The following is a 26,544-nucleotide window of genomic DNA, read 5'->3' on the forward strand; positions in this document are numbered from 1 at the left end:
TATTGTTTGATTAAGCATTTTTTGTTTACATACTTTATTATGGGTTATATAGAAGTATGTGAATGGCATACGTCATCATGCCACCATGTTATACCTGCATGTCTCACGAAAGTAAAATGAAGTACTCACATTATCCAGGCTTCTGTGTTTTTCTCCCGGTTAACTTTGGAGTTACAACACATGATACAGACCCCTGTCCAGCTGTGCTGTTATTCCATAAGAAAATCCTGGAAACAAAATTAAAATGTTAGTAGGTCATATCAGAGCATAATCGGGTCCTGACAGATCTTAGAAAAATAATCAGCACCTGATTGTGTCCTAATTTAATAACCTTAAAATAATAATTCTGTTGTGCTTCTCTGGGAATTATTGTGAGGATATTTAATTATAACCCAACTGCACATCCTCCCTGATGGTAGCAATGAGAAGAGGTCACAAACAAGAGAAAATCTGCAGATGCTGGAAATCCAAGCAACACACACACAATACTGAAGGATCTCAGCAAGTCAGACAGCATCTATGGAAAAGAGCAGGTCCTGTTAAAGGATGTTGGCCCAAAACGTCGACTGTACTTGTTTCCACAGATGTTGCCTCACCTGCTGAGTTCCTCCAGCATTCTATGTGTGTTTCCTGTCCTGGGTGGTGGGGATTAAATCTGAATTTAACATCTTCAAACTCTTCCTCAACTATAATTCAGCATGGTGCACTAATCTGTCTCTGAGCCCTTGGCTCCACACACTTTCCAACAGGACTATCTCATATACTAGCCCCTCTCTTACTGGTAATTCCTCCTTCTCCGTGTTACTAACCAACAGCCCAGGTGTACTTTCTACTTACAATAGGACAGAGTTCTCTGGATACTGGTGCTGTTACTAGAAGTCCCATTAAGCCTACAACCTTGCTGTATGACTTTCATGCAACAGCATTATTGAACGCCCTGTAATATCATTGTGCCTATTTCAGCCCGCATCACTCCATGTAGTCATTGCAATATCACGGACTTCAACCTGGCCTGAATAGATGGGTGTGTGCCTTTGAGAATATACTGAACATATCCAAACCAAAAATCAGGAGATTCATAGTCAGCTGAGGGCTAGAACCTTAAGTTCAAGAGCCTGATGGCTGAGGGGTAATAACTGTTCCTGAACCTGGTGGTGTGGTCCTGAGGCTCCTGTACCTCCTTCCTGATGGCAGCAGTGAGAGAGCATGTCCTGGATGGTGGGGGTCCCTGATGATGGATGCTGCTTTCCTGCAATAACACTCCATGTAGATGTTCTCAATACTGCGGAGGGCTTTATCTGTGATGGAGTGGGCTGTGTCCATTATTTTTTGTAGAATTTTCCATTCAAAGACATTGGTGTTTCTATACCAGACTGAGATGCAGCCAGTCAATATACTCTCCACTATGGATCAATATATGACCATATAACAATTACAGCACGGAAATGGGCCATCTCGGCCCTTCTAGTCCGTGCTGAACTCTTACTCTCACCTAGTCCCACCGACCTGAACTCAGCCCATAACCCTCCATTCCCTTCCTGTCCATATAGCTGTCCAGTTTAACTTTAAACGACAACATCGAACTTGCCTCAACCACTTCTGCTGGAAGCTCGTTCCACACAGCTACCACTCTCTGAGTAAAGAAGTTCCCCCTCATGTTACCCCTAAATTTTTGCCCTTTAACTCTCAACTCATGTCCTCTTGTTTGATTCTCCCCCACTCTCAATGGAAAAAGCCTATCCACGTCAACTCTATCTATCCCTCTCATAATTTTAAATACCTCTATCAAGTCCCCCCTCAACCTTCTACGTTTCAAAGAATAAAGACCCAACTTGTTCAACCTTTCTCTGTAACTTAGGTGATGAAACCCAGGTAACATTCTAGTAAACCTTCTCTGTACTCTCTCTATTTTGTTGACATAATTTGGTGACCAAAACTGTACTCAATACTCCAAATTTGGCCTCACCAATGCCTTGTACAATTTCAACATTATATCCCAACTCCTATAGTCAATGCTCTGATTTATAAAGGCCAGCATACCAAAAGCTTTCTTCACCACCCTATCCACATGAGATTCCACCTTCAGGGAACTATGCACCATTATTCCTAGATCCCTCTGTTCTACTGCATTCTTCAATGCCCTACCATTTACCATGTCTGTCCTATTTTGATTAGTCCTACCAAAGTGTAGCACCTCACATTTATCAGCATTAAACTCCATCTGCCATCTTTCAGTCCACTCTTCTAACTGGCCTAAATCTGTCTGCAAGCTTTGAAAACCTACTTCATTATCCACAACTCCACCTATCTTAGTTCATCTGCATACTTACTCATCCAATTTACCACCCCATCATCCAGATCATTAATGTATATGACAAATAACATCAATAGAAGTTTGTCAAAGTTTTAGATGTCATGCCGAATCTTTGTAAACTCCTAAGGAAGTAGAGGTACTGCTGTGCTTTCTATGTAATTGTACTAATGAGCTGGGTCCTCCAAAATAATAACTGCTAGGAATTTAAAGTTGTTGACCCTCTCCACCTTTGATCTTCTGATGAGGACTGGCTCAGAAATCTTTGGGTTTCTCCTGAAGTCAAAAATCAGCTCCTTGATCTCACTGACATTGAGTAAGAGGTTGTTATGGCACCACTCAGCCAGATTTTCAACCTCTCTCCTGTACGCTGATTCATCACCTCCTTTGATTCGGTCAATGACAGTGGTGTTGTCAGCAAAATAGAATCTGGTATTGGAACTGCACTTAGCTGCACAGTCATAGGTGTAAGGCGAGTAGAGCAGGGGCTAAGCACACAGCCCTGTTGTGCACCTGTGCTGATGGAGATCATGGATGAGATGTTACTGCCAGTCTGAACTGTTCCAGAAGATCCAAAACCTGGGCCTCTGTACTTCCCTCAGCATCTGGATCCTTGACTTCCTCACTGAGAGACAACACTCAGCGTGGATCAGAAATAACATCTCCTGGTTGACGACCAACACTGGTGTACCTCAAGGATGTATGCTTCACCTACTGTTCTACTCTCTCTACATCCACGATTGTGTGGCTAGGCACAGCCCAAATACCCAGATGTAACTATGAAAATGGACAAGGGAGAGCCAGTGGATGTAGTGTACCTGGACTTTCAGAAGCCTTTGATAAAGTCCCACATAGGAGATTAGTAGGCAAAATTAGGGCACATGGTATTGGGGGCAGAGTACTGACAGGGATTGAAAATTGGCTGGCTGACAGAAAACAAAGAGTAGTGATTAACGGGTCCCTTTCGGAATGGCAGGCGGTGACCAGTGGGGTACCGCAGGGTTCAGTGCTCGGACCGCAGCTGTTTACAATATATATTAATGATTTAGATGAGGAATTAAAAGTAACATTAGCAAATTTGCCGATGACACAAAGCTGGGAGGCAGTGTGAAATGTGAGGAGGATGTTATGAGAATGCAGGGTGACTTGGACAGGCTGGGTGAGTGGGCAGATGCATGGCAGATGCAGTTTAATATGGATAAATGTGAGGTTATCCACTTTGGTGGTAAGAACGGGAAGGCAGATTATTATCTAAATGGAGTCAAGTTAGGAAAAGGGGAAGCACAACGAGACCTAGGTGTTCTTGTACATCAGTCACTGAAAGCAAGCATGCAAGTACAGCAGGCAGTGAAGAAAGCTAATGGCATGCTGGCCTTCATAACAAGGGGAATTGAGTACAAGAACAAAGAGGTCCTTCTGCAGCTATACAGGGCCCTGGTGAGACCACACCTGGAGTACTGTGTGCAGTTTTGGTCTCCAAATTTGAGGAAGGACATTCTTGCTATTGAAGGAGTGCAGCGTAGGTTCACAGGGTTAATTCCCGGAATGGCGGGACTGTCATATGTCGAAAGATTGGAGCGACTGGGCTTGTATACTCTGGAATTTAGAAGGCTGAGAGGGGATTTTATTGAAACATATAAGATTATTAAGTGATTGGACACGCTGCAGGCAGGAAGCATGTTCCCGCTGATGGGTGAGTCCAGAACCAGAGGCCACAGTTTAAGAATTAGGGGTAAGCCATTTAGAACGGAGTTGAGGAAAAACTTTTTCACCCGGAGAGTGGTGGATATATGGAATGCTCTGCCCCAGAAGGCTGTGGAGGCCAAGTCTCTGGATGCTTTCAAAAAAGAGATGGATAGAGCACTAAAAGATAGTGGAATCAAAGGTTATGGGGATAAGGCAAGAACTGGATACTGATAGTGGATGATCAGCCATGATCACAGTGAATGGCGGTGCTGGCTTGAAGGGCCAAATGGCCTACTCCTGCACCTATTGTCTATTGTCTATTGCCAACTATAAATTTGATGATGACACAACTATTGTTGGCAGAATTTCAGATAGTGCGAGGTAGATCAGCTGGTGGAGTGGTATTGAAACAACAACCTTGTACTCAGCATCAGTAAGACCAAGGCATTGATTGTGGACTTCAGGAAAGGGAAGTGAAGAGAACACACACCAGTCTTTATTGAGGGATCAGAGTGGAAAGAGTGAGTATTTTCAAGTTCTTGGGTGTCATCATCTTTAAGGATCTATCCTGGGGCTGCAGTTACAAAGAAGGCATACCAGTGGCTATATTCGCTAAGAGTTTGAGGAGAGCTGAAATGTCACCGAAGACACTCATAAGTTTCTACAGATGCTCCATGGAGAGCATTTTAACTGTTTGAATCACTGTCTGGTATGTGGGGGGAGGGCTTCTGCTCAGGATCGAAGTAAGCTGCAGAAAGTTGTAAATTCAACCAGCTCCAGCACGGTAACGAGCCTCTCCAGCATCCAGGACATCTTCAAGAAGTAACGCCTCAAAAAGGCAGCATCCATCATGAAGGACCCCCATCACCCAGAACATGCCCTCTCCTCATTGCAACTATCAGGAAGAAGGTACAGGAGCCTGAAGGCACACACTCACCGTTCCAGGAACAGTCTCTTCCCTGCAGTGAGATTTCAGAATGGAGACTAAGCCCATGAACTTTTTCCATCTCTCTTTGTGCTACATAGTTAATATAATTTTTTTTTCTATATACCTGTTGTAGAGTCATACAGCACAGAAACAGGCCCTTCAGCCCAACTCATCCATGCCAACCATATCAGCTAGTCGGATTAACCTATGTTTGGTTCGTATCCTCTAAAATGTACCCATCCATGTACATGTCCAACTACCTTTTAAATGTTGTTAATTTACCTATTACAGCCACTTCCTGTGGCTGCTCATTCCATAAACTGCCATCCTCTGGGCGAAAATGTTGCCTCTCAGATCCCTTTTAAATATCCCCCCCCCCCCCATCTTAAAACCATGCCCTCCATTTCTTGATACTCCAATCCTGGGAGGAAAAGACAGTGCATATTGACCAGCTATGCTTCTCCTAATTTGGCACATGTCTTTAAGATCATCCCTCATTCTCAATACTCCAGCAAAAAGAGTCCCAACGTGCTCAACCCATCTCCATAAATCAGTCCCTTGACTCGAACTTACATTGTCATAAATCTCCTCTGCACTCATTTCTGTTTAACAAAGCAACAAATTTCACGATATATGCCAGCGATATTAAACATGAACCTAATTCTAAAAACAGTCTTTGGGGAAAGAAGATTTTTCCAAAGAACTGCCTTCAGTAGAGATGCTACTACTTGAATTGTGAACTCTGTCCAATACACCACGGACACGTCCCTCCCCTCCATCGGTAGTATCTACATGAGGAGTGGACTCTGTCCAGTACACCAGGGACACGTCCCTCCCCTCCATCGGTAGTATCTACATGAGGAGTGGACTCTGTCCAATACACAAACACATCCCTCCCCTCCATCGTAGTATCTACATGAGGAGTGGATTCTGTCCAATACACAAAGACACGTCCCTCCCCTCCATCGTAGTATCTACATGAGGAGTGGACTCTGTCCAATACACCAGGGACACGTCTCTCCCCTCCATCAGTAGTATCTACATGAGGAGTGGACTCTGTCCAATACACAAACACGTCCCTCCCCTCCATCGGTAGTACCTACATGAGGTGCTGCCTGAAAAAAAGGAGAGTCTATCACCAAACATCCAGGTCATGCCATATTCTTACAGTTAACACTGACCAAGAGTTACAGAAGCCTGAAGTCCCACACCACCAAGTTCTAGAACCGCTAAATCCCTTCAACAATTCTGTTCTTAACCAAACTGCACAATCCTAATCACCACCTCAGTACAGCAATTCTATGACTACTTTGATCACTTTACCCTACAATGGACCTTTTTTGTTCCAATTGTGTTTTCTCTTGTATAATTTCTGTTTTTTAAACTTTTGAATAATGTGTATCTGATGCCTGTAACACTGCTGCAATAAACATCATGTGTGTCCATGCATCTACTTGCTTAGATGACAATAGACTTGGGCTGACTTGAGATAATCTAGTTTTTAACAATATGTGCACATTCATAGCACATAACTGCTGAAGAATTTGTGGATCAGAATGAAGTTGAGGGATACTTTAGACCAGGGTTTCCTAACCTGGGGTCCACGGACCCATCAGTTATTGGTAGGGGTCCATGGCATAAGAAAAGGTTGGGAACCCCTGCTTTAGACCAACATTGATGTCGATTCAGTGGCCACCTTATATTGTAGCTCCTGTACCCACTAAAGTGGCCACTGAGTGTGTGTTCGTGGATTTCTGCTGCTGTAACCATCCACCTCAAAGTTGGATGTGTTGTGCATTCAGAGATGCTTTTCTGTAAAGCACTGTTATATTGTGTGGTTATTTGAGTTACTGTCACCTGCCTGTCAGCTTGAACCAATCTGGCCATTCTCCTCTGACCTCTCTCATTAACAAGACAGTTTTTCCCCACAGAACTGCCACTTACTGGATGTTTATTTGTTTCTCACGCTATTTTCTGTAAACTCTAGAAACTGTTTTGTATGAAAATCCTAGGAGATCAGCAGTTTCTGAGATACTCAAACTACCCCATCTGGCACAAACAATCATTCCATGGTCAAAGTCACTTAGGTGGCATTTCTTCCCCATTTTGACGTTTACTCTAAACAACAAGTGAACCTCTGACCATTTCGGCGTGCTTCTATGCATTGAGTTGCTGCCACATGATTGGCTGATGGATATTTACATTAATGAGGATGTGCACAGCTGTACCTAATAAAGTGGCCACGGAGTGTATATGTGTTATCAATGTTTCTTTGTCTCTGTCACGCTCCTCTCTCTTTCTCTTCCAGAAGAAGCAGGCAGAAAGCAGATTCCGAGTGAACATGGAAGGAGCTCTGACAGCGCGAGACAGAGTGGGAGTGCAAGATTTTGTGCTGCTCGATCCTTACACCAGCGAGATTGCCTTTCTGGATAACCTTCGTAAACGCTTCCGGGAGGACCTCATCTATGTAACTGCCGTCCTTCACCCTCTTTCCCTATAAAGAAAAGTAGCCCAGTAGAGCTTATCACTCAGTTTAAGTGGATCTTTTTCTTAGTTAATATGCTCTCTGAGCTCACTGTAGCTATAAGAAGAGAGCCAAACCCAGCGTAGAAATGGCCCAGCTACTCTAAACAGGGATGTTGTCTCCACCACTGGCTCCCAGCAAAGGTCACCTGTGCCCTTACTTTAATGCAGGAGTTTCCAACCTTTTCTATGCCATGGACCAATGCCATTAAGCAAGGGGCCTGTAGACCCCAGGTTGGGAACTCCTGCTTTAATGCAATAAAGCCTCCCAAAGGACTTTGCAGAGCATGCTGTCCGACAAAATTGTCCCTGAATCAAAGGAGAAGACATTTGATATGATTGGATGTTTAGCTGATTTTCTTTAAAACGCGAGATGGAAATGGGTGTCATGGTAGCACAGCCATTAGTGTAAAGCTATTGTGGCACCAACAACTCAAGTTCAATTCCCGCTGCTGTCTGTACGGAGTTTGTACGTTTTCCCTGTGACTGCATGGGTTTACTCCAGATGCTCCAGTTTCCTCCCACAGTGCAAAGACTAGGTTGATTGGTTATATGGGTATAATTGGACAGTGTGGTCTCCTCGGGCTGGAAGGATCTGCTACCATGCTGTATGTCTAAATAAATAAATAGATGTGGGACAGGGATAAGGGAGGGCTTGTGTGGAGGGTGGCATTAAACTTGCCACTCTTCCAGCTACAGACATTGAGAATAAAGGAAGCTGAAGATGCCGTGACTGACGCCTTGTCTATTCCTGACACAGGAAAACACCAATAGATAAATGCGCTTTAATAATTCTAACTAGTGTAGGGCAGGAAGCAGTTCCTAATTTCCTTTCAGTCATAGCAGGAAATTACAGTTACTGGAAATAATGTTTTTCTGCTTAAAACGAGAGTTTATTTGGAACACTGTCCCATTTATTCAAAGGAACGTTCTTGCTGGTGATCGAAGGAATGGGGTGAAAGTGCTTGTTGACTGTTCTCCACTCCTGAAGTGGGCGTGGGCTGAGCTAAGTCGGACTACCTCACATTCCCAGATACGGGCTGAGTGAATCTGCAATTGTAAAACCTCCCCTTCCCTTACACATATGCTCACGTGAAACCTGCAATTGTATTTGACGGAAATTTTTAACTTGATTTGTTTTAATGTTTGGGTGGTGGGGTGGAGACACATCTCTCTCTATACCCAAGCACGTGCAAGGCGCTCCTTCCCTCCTGCATGTCACCCTTGGGCAAGGTGTACGACCCCCAATCAGGGTCAGGTGAAGCCATGGGAGCAGATGGTGAATGGTCATATGAGCAGCTGGCTCATATCACCAGTCCTGGTTATGCGATCACTGACACCAGGCAGAGAATCTCTGAAGAGTATTGATAATGGCTGGGGTCACCCGTCTTGTAAAGACACTGCCCAGAAGCAGGCAAACCGCTTCTGTAGAAACATTTGCCAAGAACAATCAAGGTCAAAGAGCATGATCGCCCTTGTCTTATGACACATCACATAATGATGATGATGTTTGATAAACTATCTCTAACATTACTCGAGCTGGGTTTGGTTATAGTTCACTTTAACATGGCACAGAACAGGGACTAAGCTTGCAATAATCTGGTCCAGTGTCTCAGCATCAGGACTCTATCAATGATGCTGGGAAAGAAAGATCTTTAAGATCTAATCTGAGGAGCGTTTGATGCTCCTGAGCCTGAACTCATTGGGGTTCAGAAGGATGAAGGGAGATTTCATTGAAACCGATTGCATTCTGAAAGGCCTGGATAGTGAGGATGTGGTGAGGATGTGTCCTAAGATAGGAGAGTCTAGGATATGAGGATACAGTCACAGAATAAAGGGACATCCCTTTAGATCTGGGATGAGCAGGAATTTCTTTAGTCAGAAGATGATGGATCCCTGGAATCTATTACCAAGGACAGCTGTGAATGGCAGAACAGACTTGGTTGGCTGAAAAGCCTAAATCTGCTCCTTTGTCTAATACTCTTATGGTCTCTGGGCTTTGGGGGAGCTGAAGATAATTCCTTTGGCCTTTTGGAAACAGGGCCTGTTGACACTAGAGCTTTTGACCACTGTTCAGTCCTCACCAGCAGGCCTAATGTCAGGAACATCTGCACCTCGGGCAGAGGATCCCCAATCAAAACCTGAGACAGGTTCAGAATCAGAATCATCACTGACATAAGTGGTTTGCAGCAGCAGTACATAAAAATTACCATAAGTTACCATAAGATATATGTATATATAAATAATTCAAAAAGAGATGAAAAAGTGAGGTGGTGTTCATGGGTCTATGGTCTGTTCAGAAATTTGATGGCAGAGGGGAACAATCTGTTCCTAAAGTGTTGTCTGTGTGTCTTCAGCTCCTGCATCCCTTTCCTGATGATAACAGTAGAAGAATCTGGTGTTATCTTATTCAGAGATGCAGCACAGAGCAGGACCACCTGTCCCAACGACCCCCACCACCCAGCAACCCACCGATTTATCCCTAGCCTAATCACAGGATACTTTACAACAGCCAATTAACCTACTAACTGGTGTGTCGCTGGATTCTGGGAGGAAACCGGGGACCAAGAGGAAATCCACACAATCACGGAGAGATTTTATAAACTCCTCATGGGCAACACTGTAATTGAACTCCGAACTGCAATGCCAGTTTTAATAGCATCGCGCTAACCACTACGTTACCTTTTTAGGTGCTGGTGTAATGCACAGGATCCAGGCAAGCATCCTGGAACCTTGAATCAATTTGCCCAGGGAATTAGGACAATGTCTGGATTGGTACTTCTGAGCAAACCCAGAAGCCCTGACAGTTCGGTCAATATGTCATAGAGATGACCCTACACGGTCGGAGGGTCCAGTAGGCATTGTAGTCACAACCCAAGAAAATTCAGCACTGTAGAGTCTACCTTGAGCCAGGTCTGTGTATATTGTCAGGTACAGATTATAGGACCAGTGCCTGACCTTTGATGCCCAAGCATATTGATAACTGGTATTTATGAAGCAGTTTAAACCCAAAGAAATACCTAAGCATTTTATCACTTAATCAAACCTTTGAAAAGTACTGAAATGTGAACGTATCCGTAACTATTTGTTTAAAACATTTCATCCTGACTTTCCTTAACACGGAACCTCTTTTAATCCTCAGACATATATTGGCACTCTGCTGGTGTCCGTGAATCCGTACAAGGAGCTGGATATATACAGCCCCAAAAAGAAGGAGCTGTACCAAGGAGTGAATTTCTTTGAACTCCCACCTCATATGTAAGTTGTAGGATCGTAAATGATTTTCTTTTTCCTTCTCCTCGGCCTTCCTGACAGAATTTCTGCAGGAGAGGGCCACTTTTAATCACCACCTTCATTTTCCCCCAGATGTTTCACAACAATTTACAGTGTTATTCAGAGTGTTAGGGTGGGAATGTTTTCATTGGTCAGGGCTTTGGGGATTAGTGATGGAGACACACAGAGTAATCAGCAGCAACTGAAGAGTTCTATAAACTAGATTTTATAATGCTGCCTAAAGGATTTAATTGTAATTTTCAGATTGGATAAACTGAGGGATTAAACTCACAGGGCTAAGGAGAAGGATAATGGACTGAGGAGTCACTTACTGAAGAGTCACTACAAAAACCTCCTCTCTCCTGATGATCATCTTCCTTATCCTGATGAAGAATCTCGGCCTGAAACATCGTCTGTTTGTTCCCCTCCATAGATATTGCCTGACTTGAGTCAATGAGACCATAAGACATAGATTAGAAGCAGAATTAGGCCATTCAGCCCATTGAGTCTGCTCTGCCATTCCATCATAGCTGATTTATTATCCCTCTCAACCCCCTTCTCCCCATAACTTTTGATGCCCTGACTAATCAAGAAGCTGTCAACCTCAGCTCTAAATATACCCCAGGAATTGGCCTCCACATTTTCCTCCAGTTCCTCCAGCATCCTGTAATATCTGATTCAATGATTCTCCAGTTTGAGTTGCTCAGGTCTGTCTATTGCTCCCAATCCAATCCCGTTGTTTCATAGAACATAGAATAGTACAACACAGTACAAGCCCTTCAGCCCACAATGTTGTGCTGACCCTCAAACCCTGCCTCCCATATAAGGCCCCACCTTAGATTCCTCCATATACCTGTCTAGTAGTCTCTTAAACTTCACTAGTGTATCTGCCTCCACCACTGACTCAGGCAGTGCATTCCACGCACCAACCACTCTCTGAGTAAAAAACCCTCCTCTAATATCCTCCTTGAACTTCCCACCCCTTACCTTAAAGCCATGTCCTCTTGTATTGAGCAGTGGTGCCCTGGGGAAGAGGCGCTGGCTATCCATTCTATCTATTCCTCTTATTATCTTGTACACCTCTATCATGTCTCCTCTCATCCTCCTTCTCTCCAAAGAGTAAAGCCCTAGCTCCCTTAATCTCTGATCATAATGCATACTTTCTAAACCAGGCAGCATCCTGGTAAATCTCCTCTGTACCCTTTCCAACGCTTCCACATCCTTCCTATAGTGAGGTGACCAGAACTGGACACAATACTCCAAGTGTGGCCTAACCAGAGTTTTATAGAGCTGCATCATTACATCGTGACTCTTAAACTCTATCCCTCGACTTATGAAAGCTAACATCCCATAAGCTTTCTTAACTACCCTATCCACCTGTGAGGCAACTTTCAGGGATCTGTGGACATGTACCCCGAGATCCCTCTGCTCCTCCACACTACCAAGTATCCTGCCATTTACTTTCTACTCTGCCTTGGAGTTTGTCCTTCCAAAGTGTATCACCTCACACTTCTCCGGGTTGAACTCCATCTGCCACTTCTCAGCCCACTTCTGCATCTTATCAATGTCTCTCTGCAATCTTTGACAATCCTCTACACTATCTACAACACCACCAACCTTTGTGTCGTCTGCAAACTTGCCAACCCACCCTTCTACCTCCACATCCAGGTCATTAATAAAAATCGCGAAAAGTAGAGGTCCCAGATCAGATCCTTGTGGGACACCACTTGTCACAATCCTCCAATCTGAATGTACTCCCTCCACCACCACCCTCTGCCTTCTGCAGGCAAGCCAATTCTGCATCCACCTGGCCAAACTTCCCTGGATTCCACACCTTCTAACTTTCTGAATAAGCCTACCATGTGGAACTTTGTCAAATGCCTTACTAAAGTCCATACAGATCACATCCACTGCACTACCCTCATCTATATGCCTGGTCACCTCCTCAAAGAACTCTATCAGGCTTGTTAGACACGATCTGCCCTTCACAAAGCCATGCTGACTGTCCCTGATCAGGCCATGATTCTCTAAATTCCTATAGATCCTATCTCTAAGAATCTTTTCCAACAGCTTTCCCACCACAGACGTAAGGCTCACTGGTCTATAATTACCCGGACTATCCCTACTACCTTTTTTGAACAAGGCAACAAAATTCGCCTCCCTCCAATCCTTGGAGATTTCCACCATTACCTGATTGGTCACTTAATCCATTTCATTTTATGCCTACATTTCCCTGGCTTTGGACTTACTTAAATCCTGCTTACCTCAAATATCAATTGTGGACATTGGCTGGGCTTCTCTCTTCATTGGATTGTTGTGTCTTCCATGAGTTTTAAGGCATTCTCTGATGCTTGCATTCATTATAATTGGTTCAATGATAGACAGTAAAGGGTGGCAGTTGTAGGTCAATTCTCCAACTGGAGGCCTAGTGACTCTGTTATTCATGATTTATATAAATGATCTGGATACAAATGTATATGGTATGATTAGTATGTAAGTTAGGGGGATCTTAATGATAATGAGTGGGTGGCAGGGTGAAGATACGTCTTTGCCAAAGGAGGTGTAAGGCATTCCTTCCCTCTGCTGGCCTGCAGGTCACCCTTGGGCAAGATGTAACACCTGCTTAGCTCCCCTCCCCCACCACCCCCAATCAGGGTCACGTGAACCCATGGAGCAGGTGGAGGATGGTCATATGAGCAGCCAGTGCAGATCACAAGTCCTGGTTATGTGACCACTGACACCAGGCAGACAATCTGTGAAGAGTATTGATAATGGCTGGGGTCACCTGTCTTTTAAAGACGTTGCCCAGAGGAAGGCAATGGCAAACCACCTCTGTCGGAAAATTTGCCAAGGACAATCATGGTCCATTTTTTTTTTTCCCAAAATATACTTTATTCAAAAATAAATATATACAATAAACCATTCAATAACTTTCCATCCTTTACATACATTTCCATTATAGTCAGTACATATCCGTATTTATAGCCACCCACGTGGCACACCAGTAGTTCAGCTTACCATATCATTTTTGAGGGGTATACTCCCCGCCCCCCCCCACCCCTCCCGCTCCCGCAGGTGGAGAAACCTATACTGTGGTCCTTCCCCACCAGGCCCCTTGCGGTGGCTGCGCCGAGTTTCAGCGCGTCCCTCAGCACGTACTCCTGCAACCGAGGATGTGCCAGTCGGCAGCATTCTGCCACGGACATCCCCATGTGCTGGTAGATCATCAAATTTCGGGCCGACCAAAGAGCGTCTTTCACCGAGTTGATGACCTGTAATCATGGTTACTCACGTCAGTACAACATGGCACATAATGACGATGACGATTGATAGTGAATCAGGTTACAATGAATTACAAAAAGACCTAGATCAGCTGTGGAGGTTGTCTGAGGAATGGCAAATGGATTTGAACTTGGATAAATGTGAGATGATGCATTTTAAAGAGTCAAACCAGGAAGTGATAGCATGTAACCCATTACCCTCTCAGTCCCTCCCCTCCGCGTACCTATTCAAATGCCTCTTACCTGCCTCAACCACTTCCTGTGGCAGCTCATTCCAGGCACTCACTGTAAAGAAGTTGCCTCACAGTTCTCTTAAATCTCTCCCTTCTCCTCTTGTATCTGTTCCCTCTAGAACATAGGACATAGATGTTTACAACACAGTACCGGCCCTTCAGACTACGACACTTTGCTGACCTTTCAACCTACACTAAGATCAATCTCTTATATTACATGCAATTTTTCTATCATTCATATGCCTATCCAAAAGTTTCCTAAATGCCCAAAATCTATCTACCTCTACCACCACCCTGGACAGGGCATTTCATACACCCACCATAGTCTGTGGAAAGAACTTATTTCTGATAACCCCTCCTCTACTTTCCTCCAATCACGTAATAATTGTATTAGCCATTTCCACCCTGGAAAAAAAGTCTCTATCTGTCTACTCAATCTATACCTCTTTTCATCTTGTACACCTCTATTAAGTCACCCCTCACCCTCTTTCATTCCAGTGGGAAAGGCCCTACATCTAGTCCTCGATTCCCCAGCCCTGGGGAAAAGACTGTGATCATCTACCTTATCCATACCCCTCATGACTTTATAAACTTCTTTGAGGTCATCCCTCAATCTCCTAGGCTTCAGAGAATAAAGATCCAATGTGGGCAATCTCTGTCTATAACTGAGGCCCTGTTGACCAGGCAACATCCGTTAAGTCTCTTCTACACCCTCTCCTTTCTCTAAATATCCATGGACATTTAAGGATTGTGCCACTTCAATGAAGATATATTTGTTATGGATCCTAGTGAGGATGGTCTGTGAAACAGGGAAGAGTTTGGCAGAGATCGTGTTCCCCTGCATTTTCTAGATGATGGAGTTCCTGGATTTGGTTGCTAAAATGACTTGTTACCAAATGTTGTCTATCCCCTTCAGCTACGCAGTCGCGGACAATGCATATCGGGTGATGTGCACAGAGTACAACAACCATTTCATCCTGATCTCTGGAGAGAGCGGAGCAGGGAAGACTGAGGCCTCGAAGAAAATCCTGGAGTTCTATGCCAAGACCTGCCAGACCACAGAACAGCTGCAGGTGGTGCGAGACCGTCTCCTGCTGTCAAACCCTGTGCTGGAGGTGAGTGCAGAATGGAGAACAATGACATATTAATGTTCAAAGTAAATGTATTATCAAAATACATTTATGTCACCACATACAACCCTGAGATTCATCTTCTTGTGGACATACTCAATAACTCTATAGAAAAATCAATGAAAGACTGCCCAACTTGGACATTCAACTGGAATGCAGAAGACAAAAAAATGTGCAAATATAAAAAGAAGAAATAATAATAATAAATAAATAGATAAGCAATAAAGATCAAGAACATGAGATGAAGAGTCTTTGAAGGTGAGTCCATTGGTTGTGGGAACATTTCAACGATGGGGCAAGAGAAGTTGAATGAAGTTATCCACTTTGGTTCGAGAACCTGATAGTTGATGGATGCCTCTGTGTATAGTGTTGGCCTTGCTGGGACACTCGCAAGAATTGTGTTATATAGGGTGCACTGAAAAACGGTGTTATTACATATGAGATGTTAACATTCCCATTTATGCAAACATATTTCAAAACTCTCTCTTTCATTCTGAGAAAAGGAGGTAAACTCCTATTCTCTTGGGCAATATTTATCCTTCATCCCCCACTGAAACAAAATATTGTCTTCTTTCTCATTGCTACTTATTAGAGTTTGCTCAGCCACATTTCCTATATGATATCTGGACCTACATATTCACTGATGTTTAATTAGAATTAAAAGGATTTGGGAGATTTTGAGCCATGAAGTACAATAAAGTCTTTTTAAGCAGAATATTTCTTAATACTTTGTGTTCTAGAGCCTTAAGCAAGCTTGTAGTACGTTCTTTGAATTCCATGATTGCAAAGAACCCCAACAATTCTTACGTTACAGCTGCTGAGTCAAAAATGTGATCTTTACTCAACATCAATGAGTTGCTCAGATACCTTTGTTCTTCCACTTCATTCATTTTTGTTTTATCTTTAGAGCTGTAGGCTGTGTTTCTGTTTTCCCAAAAATGTAAGTCATGTTAAATTTATTCCTGTTGGAAATTAGAGATTTTTTTTTCCTTTGGCCAGCACAGACACATTGGGCAGAAGGGTTCCCTCCTGTGCAATAGTCTTCTGTAATTCTGTATGTCTGTTACTTGTTGATCAGACCAGCCCTGAATTAGATCGCTTTTGTGCAGGAAAGTGAAGAACAAAAGCAGAAATTGGGCTTTTAGCCCTGGAATCTGGTCCGCTATTCAATACAATCGGAATCCAGTTTAATATTACTGGTATCTGTCATGAAATTTGTTGTTATGTGGTAGCAGTACATTGCAATATATAATAATAATAACTGTGAATTACTGTCAGTATATATAGAGAAAGGAAAAGAAGGAGAGGTGGTGTTTGTGATTTCAATGTCCATTCAGAAATCTGATGGCAGAGGGGAAGAAGCTGTTCCTGAATCGTTGAGTCTGCGCTTATTGGCTTCTGTACCTCCTCCCTGATGGTAGCAATGAGAAGAGGGCATGTCCTGGGTCACGGGAGTCCTGAATGATGGATGCTGCCTTTTTGAGACGTCATTCCTTGAAGACGTCCTGGATGCTGGGGAAGGCTACTGTCCGTGATGGAGTGGACTAAGTTTACAACTCTCTGTAGCTTATTTCAATTTGTGTATGCCCCCCTTCCCGCCATATCAGATGGTGATGCAGCCAGTTAGAATGCTCTCCATTCCTCTGTGGAAATATAGACATACTAAATCTCCTCAAACTCCTAATGAAATATAGGCTTCTTTGTAACACCATCGATGTGTTGGGCCCAGAATTGATCCTCAGAGATGTTGACACCCATTTACCTCAAGAGTCTTTCTTTTATTAACAAGAGAAATTCTGCAGGTGCTGGAAATTCAAGTAACACACACAAAATGCTAGAGGAACTCAGCAGGCCAGGCAGCATCTATAGAAAAGAGTACAGCCAACGTTTCAGGCTGAGATCCTTCAGCAGGACTGGAGAGAAAAAAAAGATAAACAACAGGAATTCTGCAGATGCTGGAAATTAAAGCAACACACATCAAAGTTGCTGGTGAACGCAGCAGGCCAGGCAGCATTTCTAGGAAGAGGTACAGTCGACGTTTCAGGCCGAGACCCTTCGTCAGAAAAAAAAGATCTTTCCTTTATTGATTGATTTATTTAGAGACATAAAATGGTACAGGCCCTTCTGGTCCAATGAGCCCTCTCCACCCAATTACACCTGTGTGACTAATTTGGCCTGTCTCCTAAAACCCTCACTAATTTTTATAGATGCACCGTAGAAAGCATTCTTCTAGGGTGCATCACAACCTGGTATGGAAGTTGTCCTGTCCAAGACCAAAAGAAGCTGCAGAAGCTCGTGAACATGGCACAGCACATCACACAAACCAATCTTCCGTCCGTGGACTCACTTTACACTGCACGCTGTCGGAGCAGTGCTGCCAGGATAATCAAGGACACGACCCACCCAGCCAACACACTTTTCATCCCTCTTCCCTCTGGGAGAAGGCTCAGGAGCTTGAAGACTCGTGCGGCCAGATTTGGGAACAGCTTCTTTCCAACTGTGATAAGACTGCTGAATGGATCCTGACCCGGATCTGGGCCGTACCCTCCAAATATCCGGACCTGCCTCTCGGTTTTTTTGCATTACCTTACTTTCCATTTTTCTATTTTCTATTTATGATTTATAATTTAAAATTTTAATATTTACTAATTTTTAATACTTAATATTTGTAATCCAGGGAGCGGAAAGCGCAGAATCAAATATCGCTGTGATAATTGTACGTTCTAGTATGAACTGTTTGGCGACAATGAAGTATAAAGTATAAAAAATTAACCTAATCACAAACAAGAGAACATCTGCAGATGCTGGAAATCCCAGCAACACACACAAAATGCTGGAGGAACTAGCAGGCCAGGCAGCATCTATGGGAAAAGGTAGTCGACGTTCTGGGCTGAAACCTACTAGCTCTTACATGTTTGGAATGTACAAACTCCTTACAAACAGGGGCAAGGTTGAACCCAGGTCGCTGGCACTGCAATGGTGTCACGCTGACGCTGCATAACCATGCTGCTCTCTCGTTACTGCATATCCCTCCATTCTCTTTGCTGGTTTGCTGCATGGTTATAGATTTTCCCTATCGTGTCATTCAAGACAAATAAGGCAAGGTCATGGTTTTCATACACATGAATGTAAAGAGTATCCTGGAAGTTAGGATATTTCCTTTTCTTGATCTCTGGCATGAAGCATTTTCAGTTCAGGTGGCGGGTTGGCAAATTTTATTATAATTACATGTACTGAGATACAGTGAAGACGTTGTTTCTCATGCCATTCATACAGACCATTACATCACATTGGTACTTTGAGATATCACAAGGGGAAAACAGTAACAGAATGCAGAATACAGTGTCACAGTTACAGAGAAAGTGAAGTCCAGGCTGACAATAAGGAGCAAGAGCCACGACAGGATAGATTTTGAGGTCAAGAATTCAAAGGACCGTTCAGTAGACACTGTCCTTGAGCCTGATGGTAAATGACATGCTATCTTCTACCCAATAGAAGGGGCAGAAAGACAGTCTGGCCGATATACGTTGCTCCACATTCACAGGGAGTCCTGTAAACGCCAGCCGTCCTGAGTCCCAGGTCATCTTTGACTTACGTAAGCTGTGATTTAATTCCTTACGGGTTTGTGGATGGGAGTAATCTGGTATTTCTTCAGGATTGGAGCAGGATATATCGGCCAGATGGGATACATGGTGGAAACCCACATCAAGGAGCACAGGAGGTGTATCCATTTGGGTTACCCGGAGAAATCGACGGTAGCAGAACATTCACAATGGCCATGGGATTGATGTCGACAGCACAAAACTACTGTGCAGCACCAATGTCTTTTGGGATCGCCTGGTGAAGGAAGCCATTGAAATAAAACCAGAGGAAAAGAATTTTAACAAAGACAACAGTCTGCTCTAAGTATGAACTGGAATTCAATTGTAAACAAGGTGGGACAGCGGAAACCTGACTAGATGAGGACTAACCAATCAGGAGAGAAGGATGAGGAGGGGGTATAAATACCACCAGACTAGATATGTCCACGCTTCATCTCTGATGAAAATGGCAGAGTTTGTTATTGAAACATCGGTTGAAATCAATACCTGTACCTGGCTGGAAACCCGAGAAGAGTTTATTCATGGGGTCTATTATGTTCTCCATATCACTGGTGATGGCCATGATCAGCCTTTTGCACTGTAATTTTGCACAGTGAACATTAATCAGTCTACAGAACAAAATTTATTGAGACATTTTACAGATATTTTCTTGACTCTTCAGAAGATAAGAGTCTGTTTCCTCAAAGGTAATGGATTGCAAATTGAGAGGGATCTCTTCCCAGCTGAGAGCTGTCCTTATAATTTAAAGCAGCCTTCTTAATGCCTCATGATCCTGTCACCCAGAGACTAACTTATCTCTGCCATAACAATTCTGTCAACAAACCATCAGGAATTAGACCTGGCCTGCTCCTAACTCCAGTAGCCTTTGTTATTGAGCACAGCCAGTCCACCTGAGCCTGTACTGCTACGTCATTAAAAGAGAAGCTCTAAAGGAGCATTGTCTTTGAGAAAGTAAACAAGCTGCATTCCACATCCCACCTTCCAATGTACACTCAGTGGCCACTTTATTAGGTACACCTGTACACCTTCGTTAATGCTAACATCTAATCAGCCAATCATGTGGCAGCAACTCAATGCATAAAAGCATGCAGACATGGTCAAGAGGTTCAGTTGTTTTTCAGACCAAACATCAGAATGGGGAAGAAATGTGATCTGAGTGACTGACTATGGAATGATTGTTGGTGCCAGACAGGGTGATTTGAGTATCTCAGAAACTGATGATCTCCCGGAATTTTCACACACAACAGTCTCTAGAATTTTCAGAGAATGGTGTGATAAACAAAAAAACATTCAGTGAGTGTCAGTTCTGTGGGTGAAAACACCTTGTTAATGAGAGAGGTCAGAGGAGAATGGTCAGACTGGTTCAAGCTGACAGGAAGGTGACAGTAACTCAAATAACCACGTGTTACAACAGTGGCGTGCAGGAGGGCATCTCTGAATGCACAACACATTGAACCTTGAAGTGGATGGGCTACAGCAGCAGAAGACCAGAAACATGCACACAGTGGCCACTTCATTAGGTACAGGAGCGTATGTGTTTATTCAATAACACTTATTGTATAAATTCTCCATATATTATTTCAGGCTTTTGGAAATGCCAAGACACTGAAGAATGATAATTCCAGCCGGTTTGGGAAATACATGGACATCCAGTTCAGCTATACGGTACAAGCTTGATATTTTTCAACCTTCTATCTCAAAGGCTATGGTGGGTAGTAACTAGTGATGAGAAGAATTAAACAAAAGATGGGGGTGGAAATCAGTAATTGGTTAATGTTAATTTAGTACCCTGGTGTCCCAGAAGGAAAGCCAATGGGTTCCATGGTTTGGTATGCCATTACCCACCCCCTGCCCTCACAAGCATTCACTGTATGCACCAGTGAGCAGAGTCTGTAGTGTGTGCCATCAACAAAATGCAGTATACCCACCCACCATAGTTCCCTCTGATAGCACGTTCTGAATCTGAGACCACAGCCACTAAGAAGGGCATAAGGGAGCTCCACCACCTACAATTATCCCTCCAAACTGGACAGCAATGTGTCCAAAGTATCAAACTGCACAGCAGTGTGCCCAAAGTATCAAACTGCACAGCAATGTGTCCAAAGTATCAAACTGCACAGCAATGTGTCCAAAGTATCAAACTGCACAGCAGTGTGCCCAAAGTATCAAACTGCACAGCAATGTGCCCAAAGTATCAAACTGGACAGCAATGTGCCCAGAGTATCAAACTGCACAGCAATGTGTCCAAAGTATCAAACTGCACAGCAGTGTGCCCAAAGTATCAAACTGCACAGCAATGTGCCCAAAGTATCAAACTGCACAGCAATGTGCCCAAAGTATCAAACTGGACAGCAATGTGCCCAGAGTATCAAACTGCACAGCAATGTGTCCAAAGTATCAAACTGGACAGCAATGTGTCCAAAGTATCAAACTGGACAGCAATGTGTCCAAAGTATCAAACTGCACAGCAATGTGCCCAGAGTATCAAACTGCCTGTCCAGCAGCACTATAGGAGGATTACAGTAAAGATGAAGTTTGTTTTATTTGTCACATGTACATCGAGACATCAAAACATATAGTGAAATACATCGTTTGCATCAAAGACCAACACAGTCCAAATATGTGCCGATGGTAGCCTGCAGGTGTCGCTGTTCTTCTACTGCCAACAAAGCATGCCCACAACTGACCCTACCTCGTACGTCTCTGGCATGTGGGAGGAAACCGGAGCACCAGGAGGAAACCTACACGGTCAATGTAGGAACTTTTGCAAACAGTGACGATCCCCATGGCCATGTGGGTTTCCTCCAAGTTCTCCAGTTTCCTCCCATATTTCAAAACATGGTTAGTAAGTTGTGGACATGTTATGTTGCCGCCGGAAACATCACAGACTGCCCCACTCCCCCATCCAGCACGGCCTTGGACTGTGTTAGTTGTTAACACAAGTGACGCATTTCACTGTCTGTCTCAATGCACATGAGACAAATAAGGCTCCTACGGTGCCGTTGGGCAGGGCGTTGGAAGGTTTAGACCCAGGGATGAGGAGGGGCCGGTGATATATTTTGGGTCTGCTGGGGTAACTGAAGATGGTGATGCTCCCTCATGTCTGTTGCTCTTGCCCTTCTTGGGGGTAACATTTTCACCTGCAGGACTGCAGCAGCTGAAGCTGGCAGTTCACTACCAACTCGAGGGCAAATAGGGATGAACAATAAATGCTGGCTTTACAGGCTTTGCCCAGATACCAAAAATAGAAAAAAAACAGAGGAAATATCCGTGTGTAAATTCAGGTCTTATAAGCTTTATGGTGGCAGGGTGGAGATGTGTCCCTACCAAAGAAGGTCTAAGGTGCTCCTTCCCTCTGCAATCCTGCAGGTCACCCTTGGGCAAGGTGTAGCACCTGCTTAGCCCCCAACCCCCCGTGATCTGGGTCAAGTGAAGCCATGGGAGCAGGTGCTGCATATCACAACTCACTGATACTAGGCAGACCATCTCTGAAAAATCATGGCTGGGGACACTAAAGACACTACCTAGAAGAAGGCAACAGCAAACCAGTTCTGTGGAAAAGTTTGCCATGAACTATCGTGGTCAAAAGACCATGATTGTCCACGCCACACAAAACAGCACATAATGGTGATGATCTTTTACAATGGATTTACAAGTACTCGTGGATGGAGCGCTCATTCCACAGCCAACCATATTGTTTGCTGCGAACTGTCACGTTATAATTACATTGCCCAGAACTATGTTTGGCTTGTGGTTCAAGTGTCCCAGAGAACTGATTTACTAATATTAATGTCCTTGGCTTATTGCCGATGACTTGTCAAGACTGTTCTAATGATTAAGCCCCATTCACATTGCCCTGTGGATCAGTCAAGGAGTATCTTGTAGCAGTTCATGATCAATTATTTAGATTGAAGTGAATTGTGTCAAATTCCAGCACTGTTTACAGTGAAGTAATTTGATACTGAATGGAAGCATTGTTTGATGTTGGCGAGCAGTACTGGTATGCTGTGAAACAGGTAAGAGCTCAGATGCCAATCAGGACCATGAGATCATTTGGAGGGATAAAATGTTGAACGTTGGAACTTAATAAATGCATCAGCTTCCTGAGTAGTTGAGGTGACAAAGCTTTGAAGATTCTTTTCTTTGGGCGGCACAGTGACACAGCTGGTAGAGCTGCTGCCTGACGACTCCAATGACCCGAGCTTCAGTCCTGACCACGACCCACTGACCTTTACCCTTCCCACTGTGACCATCCCCAGTCCTTCTCAATAGTGATGTTCTCCCCATTCTGGACCTTGCGCACCTGGATTTTAATGACTCCACAACTAGTGCCTACCCTATCAGGTCATAGTCATAGAAGAGTACAGCACAGAAAGAGGCCCTTCAGCTCATCTTGTTTGTGCTAAGCCATTTAAACTGCCTAACCCCATCAACTTCCAGCCAGACCATAGCCCTCCATACCCATCCATAGCCTTCCATGTACCTATCCAACTTTCTCAATTCCCAAGTCACTCGGCTCTGGAGCTCTCTCACTGAGACTTTCTGCTTTGAACATCCCCCAAGGCTCTTAAAGGTCCTTTCAACAGTCTGCTCTAAAGTCTTGTTTAAAGGGTTGGGGCCAAATTCTCTGTGAAGTAATGTGGTATCTCAAAAGCACCATAAAAACACAATTACCTTTGGGGTTGTTTAGGTGCTGCGATGTTTAACATCAAACTCTGTTTGGATGATAGTAAGATGGAGGGAAGGGTTAGTTTGATCTTAGAGGTTAAAAGGTCAGGACAACATTGTGGGCTGAAGGGCCTGTACTGTTCTATGTATTAATTGCTACACCATGTGCTTTTCCAGGGAGCTCCAGTTGGAGGTCACATCCTGAGTTATCTCCTGGAGAAGTCAAGAGTGGCTCACCAGAACCATGGAGAACGTAACTTTCACATCTTCTACCAGCTGCTGGAGGGAGGCGAGGATGAGTTGCTTCGCTGGCTGGGTCTGGATCGTAACCCCCTGCAGTACCACTACCTTATCCAGGTAAAACCCTCAGTTCCACCTTGACCAGGCAAATGGGACGAGTTTCCATGCTGGAGCTCTCTGGCCTATCTGTTCATCCTAGATGGAATGTACAAACTCTGTCCATTAGGAGTTTGTATACTCTCGCCGTGACCAAGTAGCTTTCCTCTGGGTGCTCTGGTTTCCTCCCACATTCCAAACACATCCAGGTTAGGGTTAGCAAGTTGAGGCCATGCTATGTTACTGCTGGAAGAATGGAGACACTTACGGGCTCCCGCACATCCTTAGATTGTGTTGGTTGTTGACTCAAATGACGCATTTCACTGTATGTTTCGACATGGTGATTGTCTGTTGTATCCAGCAATAACAGGAAACTTGTACGGGAGAGTTTTAAAATAATAATAATAAATACTTTATTGATCCCGAGTGGGAAATTCTTTCTTTACAGCAGCAACATTTAAAAACACACTTAGCAGTGTGCAGACTTAACTAATAATAAAGTACATAATAATAACATACATAATAATAATTTACCAATGTGCAATAATGTTCAATGATAATTTATGAAATAATTAAACAGACTATTGTACCATGATGTGTGTTCTCCTGTCGCACAGAGATGAACTGTTGCATATGCTTATTGCATTTGTAGGGAAGATTTTCTGTAACGATCTTTGTGACAGTGGAGTGGAATGAGTCTGTTTGACAGGGTGCTCTATTGTTTATTCAGTAGGTCAGGGACAGGATGTGCCAGATTGCCCATAATGGATAAGTTTGTTTGGTGACCTCCTCTCCACTACTAACTCAGAAGAGTCTGGGTTGTAGCCAAGGATGGATCCAGCCTTTTTGATGAGTTTATTTAGTCTTTTTGCACCTCCAGCACCAATACTCCTCCCCCAACATAAAACAGGAAAGAAGACTGCACTCACTACAACAGACTGGTAAAAGATCTCCAACATCCTGCTGCACACATTGAAGGATCTCAGCTTCCTTAGAAAATAAAGTCTGCTCAACCCCTTCTTCTAAACAGCCATGATGCTGGTTTTCCAGTCAAGTCTGTTGTCGAGGTGAACACCCAAGTGTTTGTACTCCTCCACCACTGAAATTTCTTCTTCCAGAATGTATACAGAACTCGTCACAGTCCTCTTCCGCCTGAAATCAATCACATCTCCCTGGATTTGGCCACATTTAGGAGCAGCTGATTCCTCCCACACCACTCCATAAACTTGTCCACCAGTCCTCTGTACTCCGACTCCTGAAGTGGAAAAACTGTTGCACTGGGCACTCGGAAGTCCGGGTCCAGCGGTACGAGTAGTCGTCACAAACTGGGGTCTTCCTTGGTTGCAGTGGATGACCATGAAATCTTCTGTGCCTTGTCATTCCCTTTGCCGTCCATGGAGCGTTGCAGTACCGCCTTGCTAGCCATCGGATCTCACTGGAGATCTCATCTGCCCAGTCCGTCAGAGCTGACTTCACGTGCTGGGTCAGGCATGTCTCTGTCTCTCCGGGGTATGAGGCCATTAGCTACCATTACCTGGTCTAGCCCGCTTGTCAAAGCAGTGTACCAGAATGTGGTCCCTGTCACATACAAACAGCTATTTAGAGCCCCTGGTTAGAGCTGAGCATCTAGTGGCAACCAAAAGTGAGTGAGCTGCCCTGGAATGGATACAGCACCGCGCCTTCACCAGAGGGGCTACCCCTTCTTCAACACCCCTTATAACCCACGTTTCAGTGTACTTGTGTCAAAAAATAAAGCTAATCTTTAAAGTCACCTCCTCCCACAAAACTGCGTGACAGTAGGCCCTCTGCACCTTTACACTAACACCTACCTTCATGGAATTAAGCACCCAGCATTGAAGGCCAATTAACTCAGTATGCTTGTGGCAGCTCTTTCACACACATCTTGAGGTAATCTCCACTGTTCAGTTCTTTAGAGTCACAATGACGTATCACACGGTCTTTGAATTACACCACTTCCTTCCAGGCACCCCAAAATAAAAGTACTGAAGGAGATGCAACTCTGAAGTAAAACAGAAATTGCAGGAATTTGGGCAGTGCCTCCTCTATTAAGGCAGCCTATTGTGTAGATTCTTTCAACTCTTCCTTGCCCAGGTGTCACTCCCCTCTAAATAGAAATTGTTTGGTAAATTCAAATAATTGCTCATTAGTTAATTAGTAAGATGAAATATTTGATGTGATAACCAGCGGTGGCTGTACTTATACACTCAATTACAGCTAAAGAGCGAAGACAAATTTCATCCTGATCAGAGATCCTTCCTATGCTCAATGACTCAAATTTCAATAGGTTCAATAGGTACATTTAATGTCAGAGAAGTCTGTACAATGTACATCCTGAATTTCTTTTTGGCTAAAACTTTGAGAATCAAAGCATGAAGAGCAAAAACCTGCAGCTGCTGCAAATCTGAAGTAAAAACAGCATCGCTGTAAACACTCAGCAGGTCAGGCAGCATCTGTGGGAAGAGAAACAGACTGAATCAGATTGCAAACTGCAGAGGATTGTCAGCCCGAAACTTGAATTCTGCTTCTATTCATACAGATACTGCCTGATTTGC

At 43.9% G+C, this 26,544-nt stretch overlaps 1 protein-coding gene across 1 annotated transcript in view; it reads left to right on the forward strand.

Annotated features, from left to right (window-relative positions):
- Positions 1–26,544, forward strand: part of myo1ha (myosin IHa) — a 112,258-nt gene that overhangs the window by 12,661 nt on the left and 73,053 nt on the right. Inside the window, exons 2-6 of the mRNA XM_072247998.1 lie at positions 7,234–7,392; positions 10,591–10,706; positions 15,152–15,350; positions 20,552–20,632; positions 23,813–23,992. Of these exons, the coding sequence (XP_072104099.1) occupies positions 7,267–7,392; positions 10,591–10,706; positions 15,152–15,350; positions 20,552–20,632; positions 23,813–23,992 (702 nt within the window). The 5' untranslated portion in view covers positions 7,234–7,266. The remainder of the gene's footprint in view (positions 1–7,233; positions 7,393–10,590; positions 10,707–15,151; positions 15,351–20,551; positions 20,633–23,812; positions 23,993–26,544) is intronic.

Source organism: Mobula birostris, chromosome 31 (assembly GCF_030028105.1).
Source record: "Mobula birostris isolate sMobBir1 chromosome 31, sMobBir1.hap1, whole genome shotgun sequence".
Taxonomy (NCBI): domain Eukaryota; kingdom Metazoa; phylum Chordata; class Chondrichthyes; order Myliobatiformes; family Myliobatidae; genus Mobula; species Mobula birostris.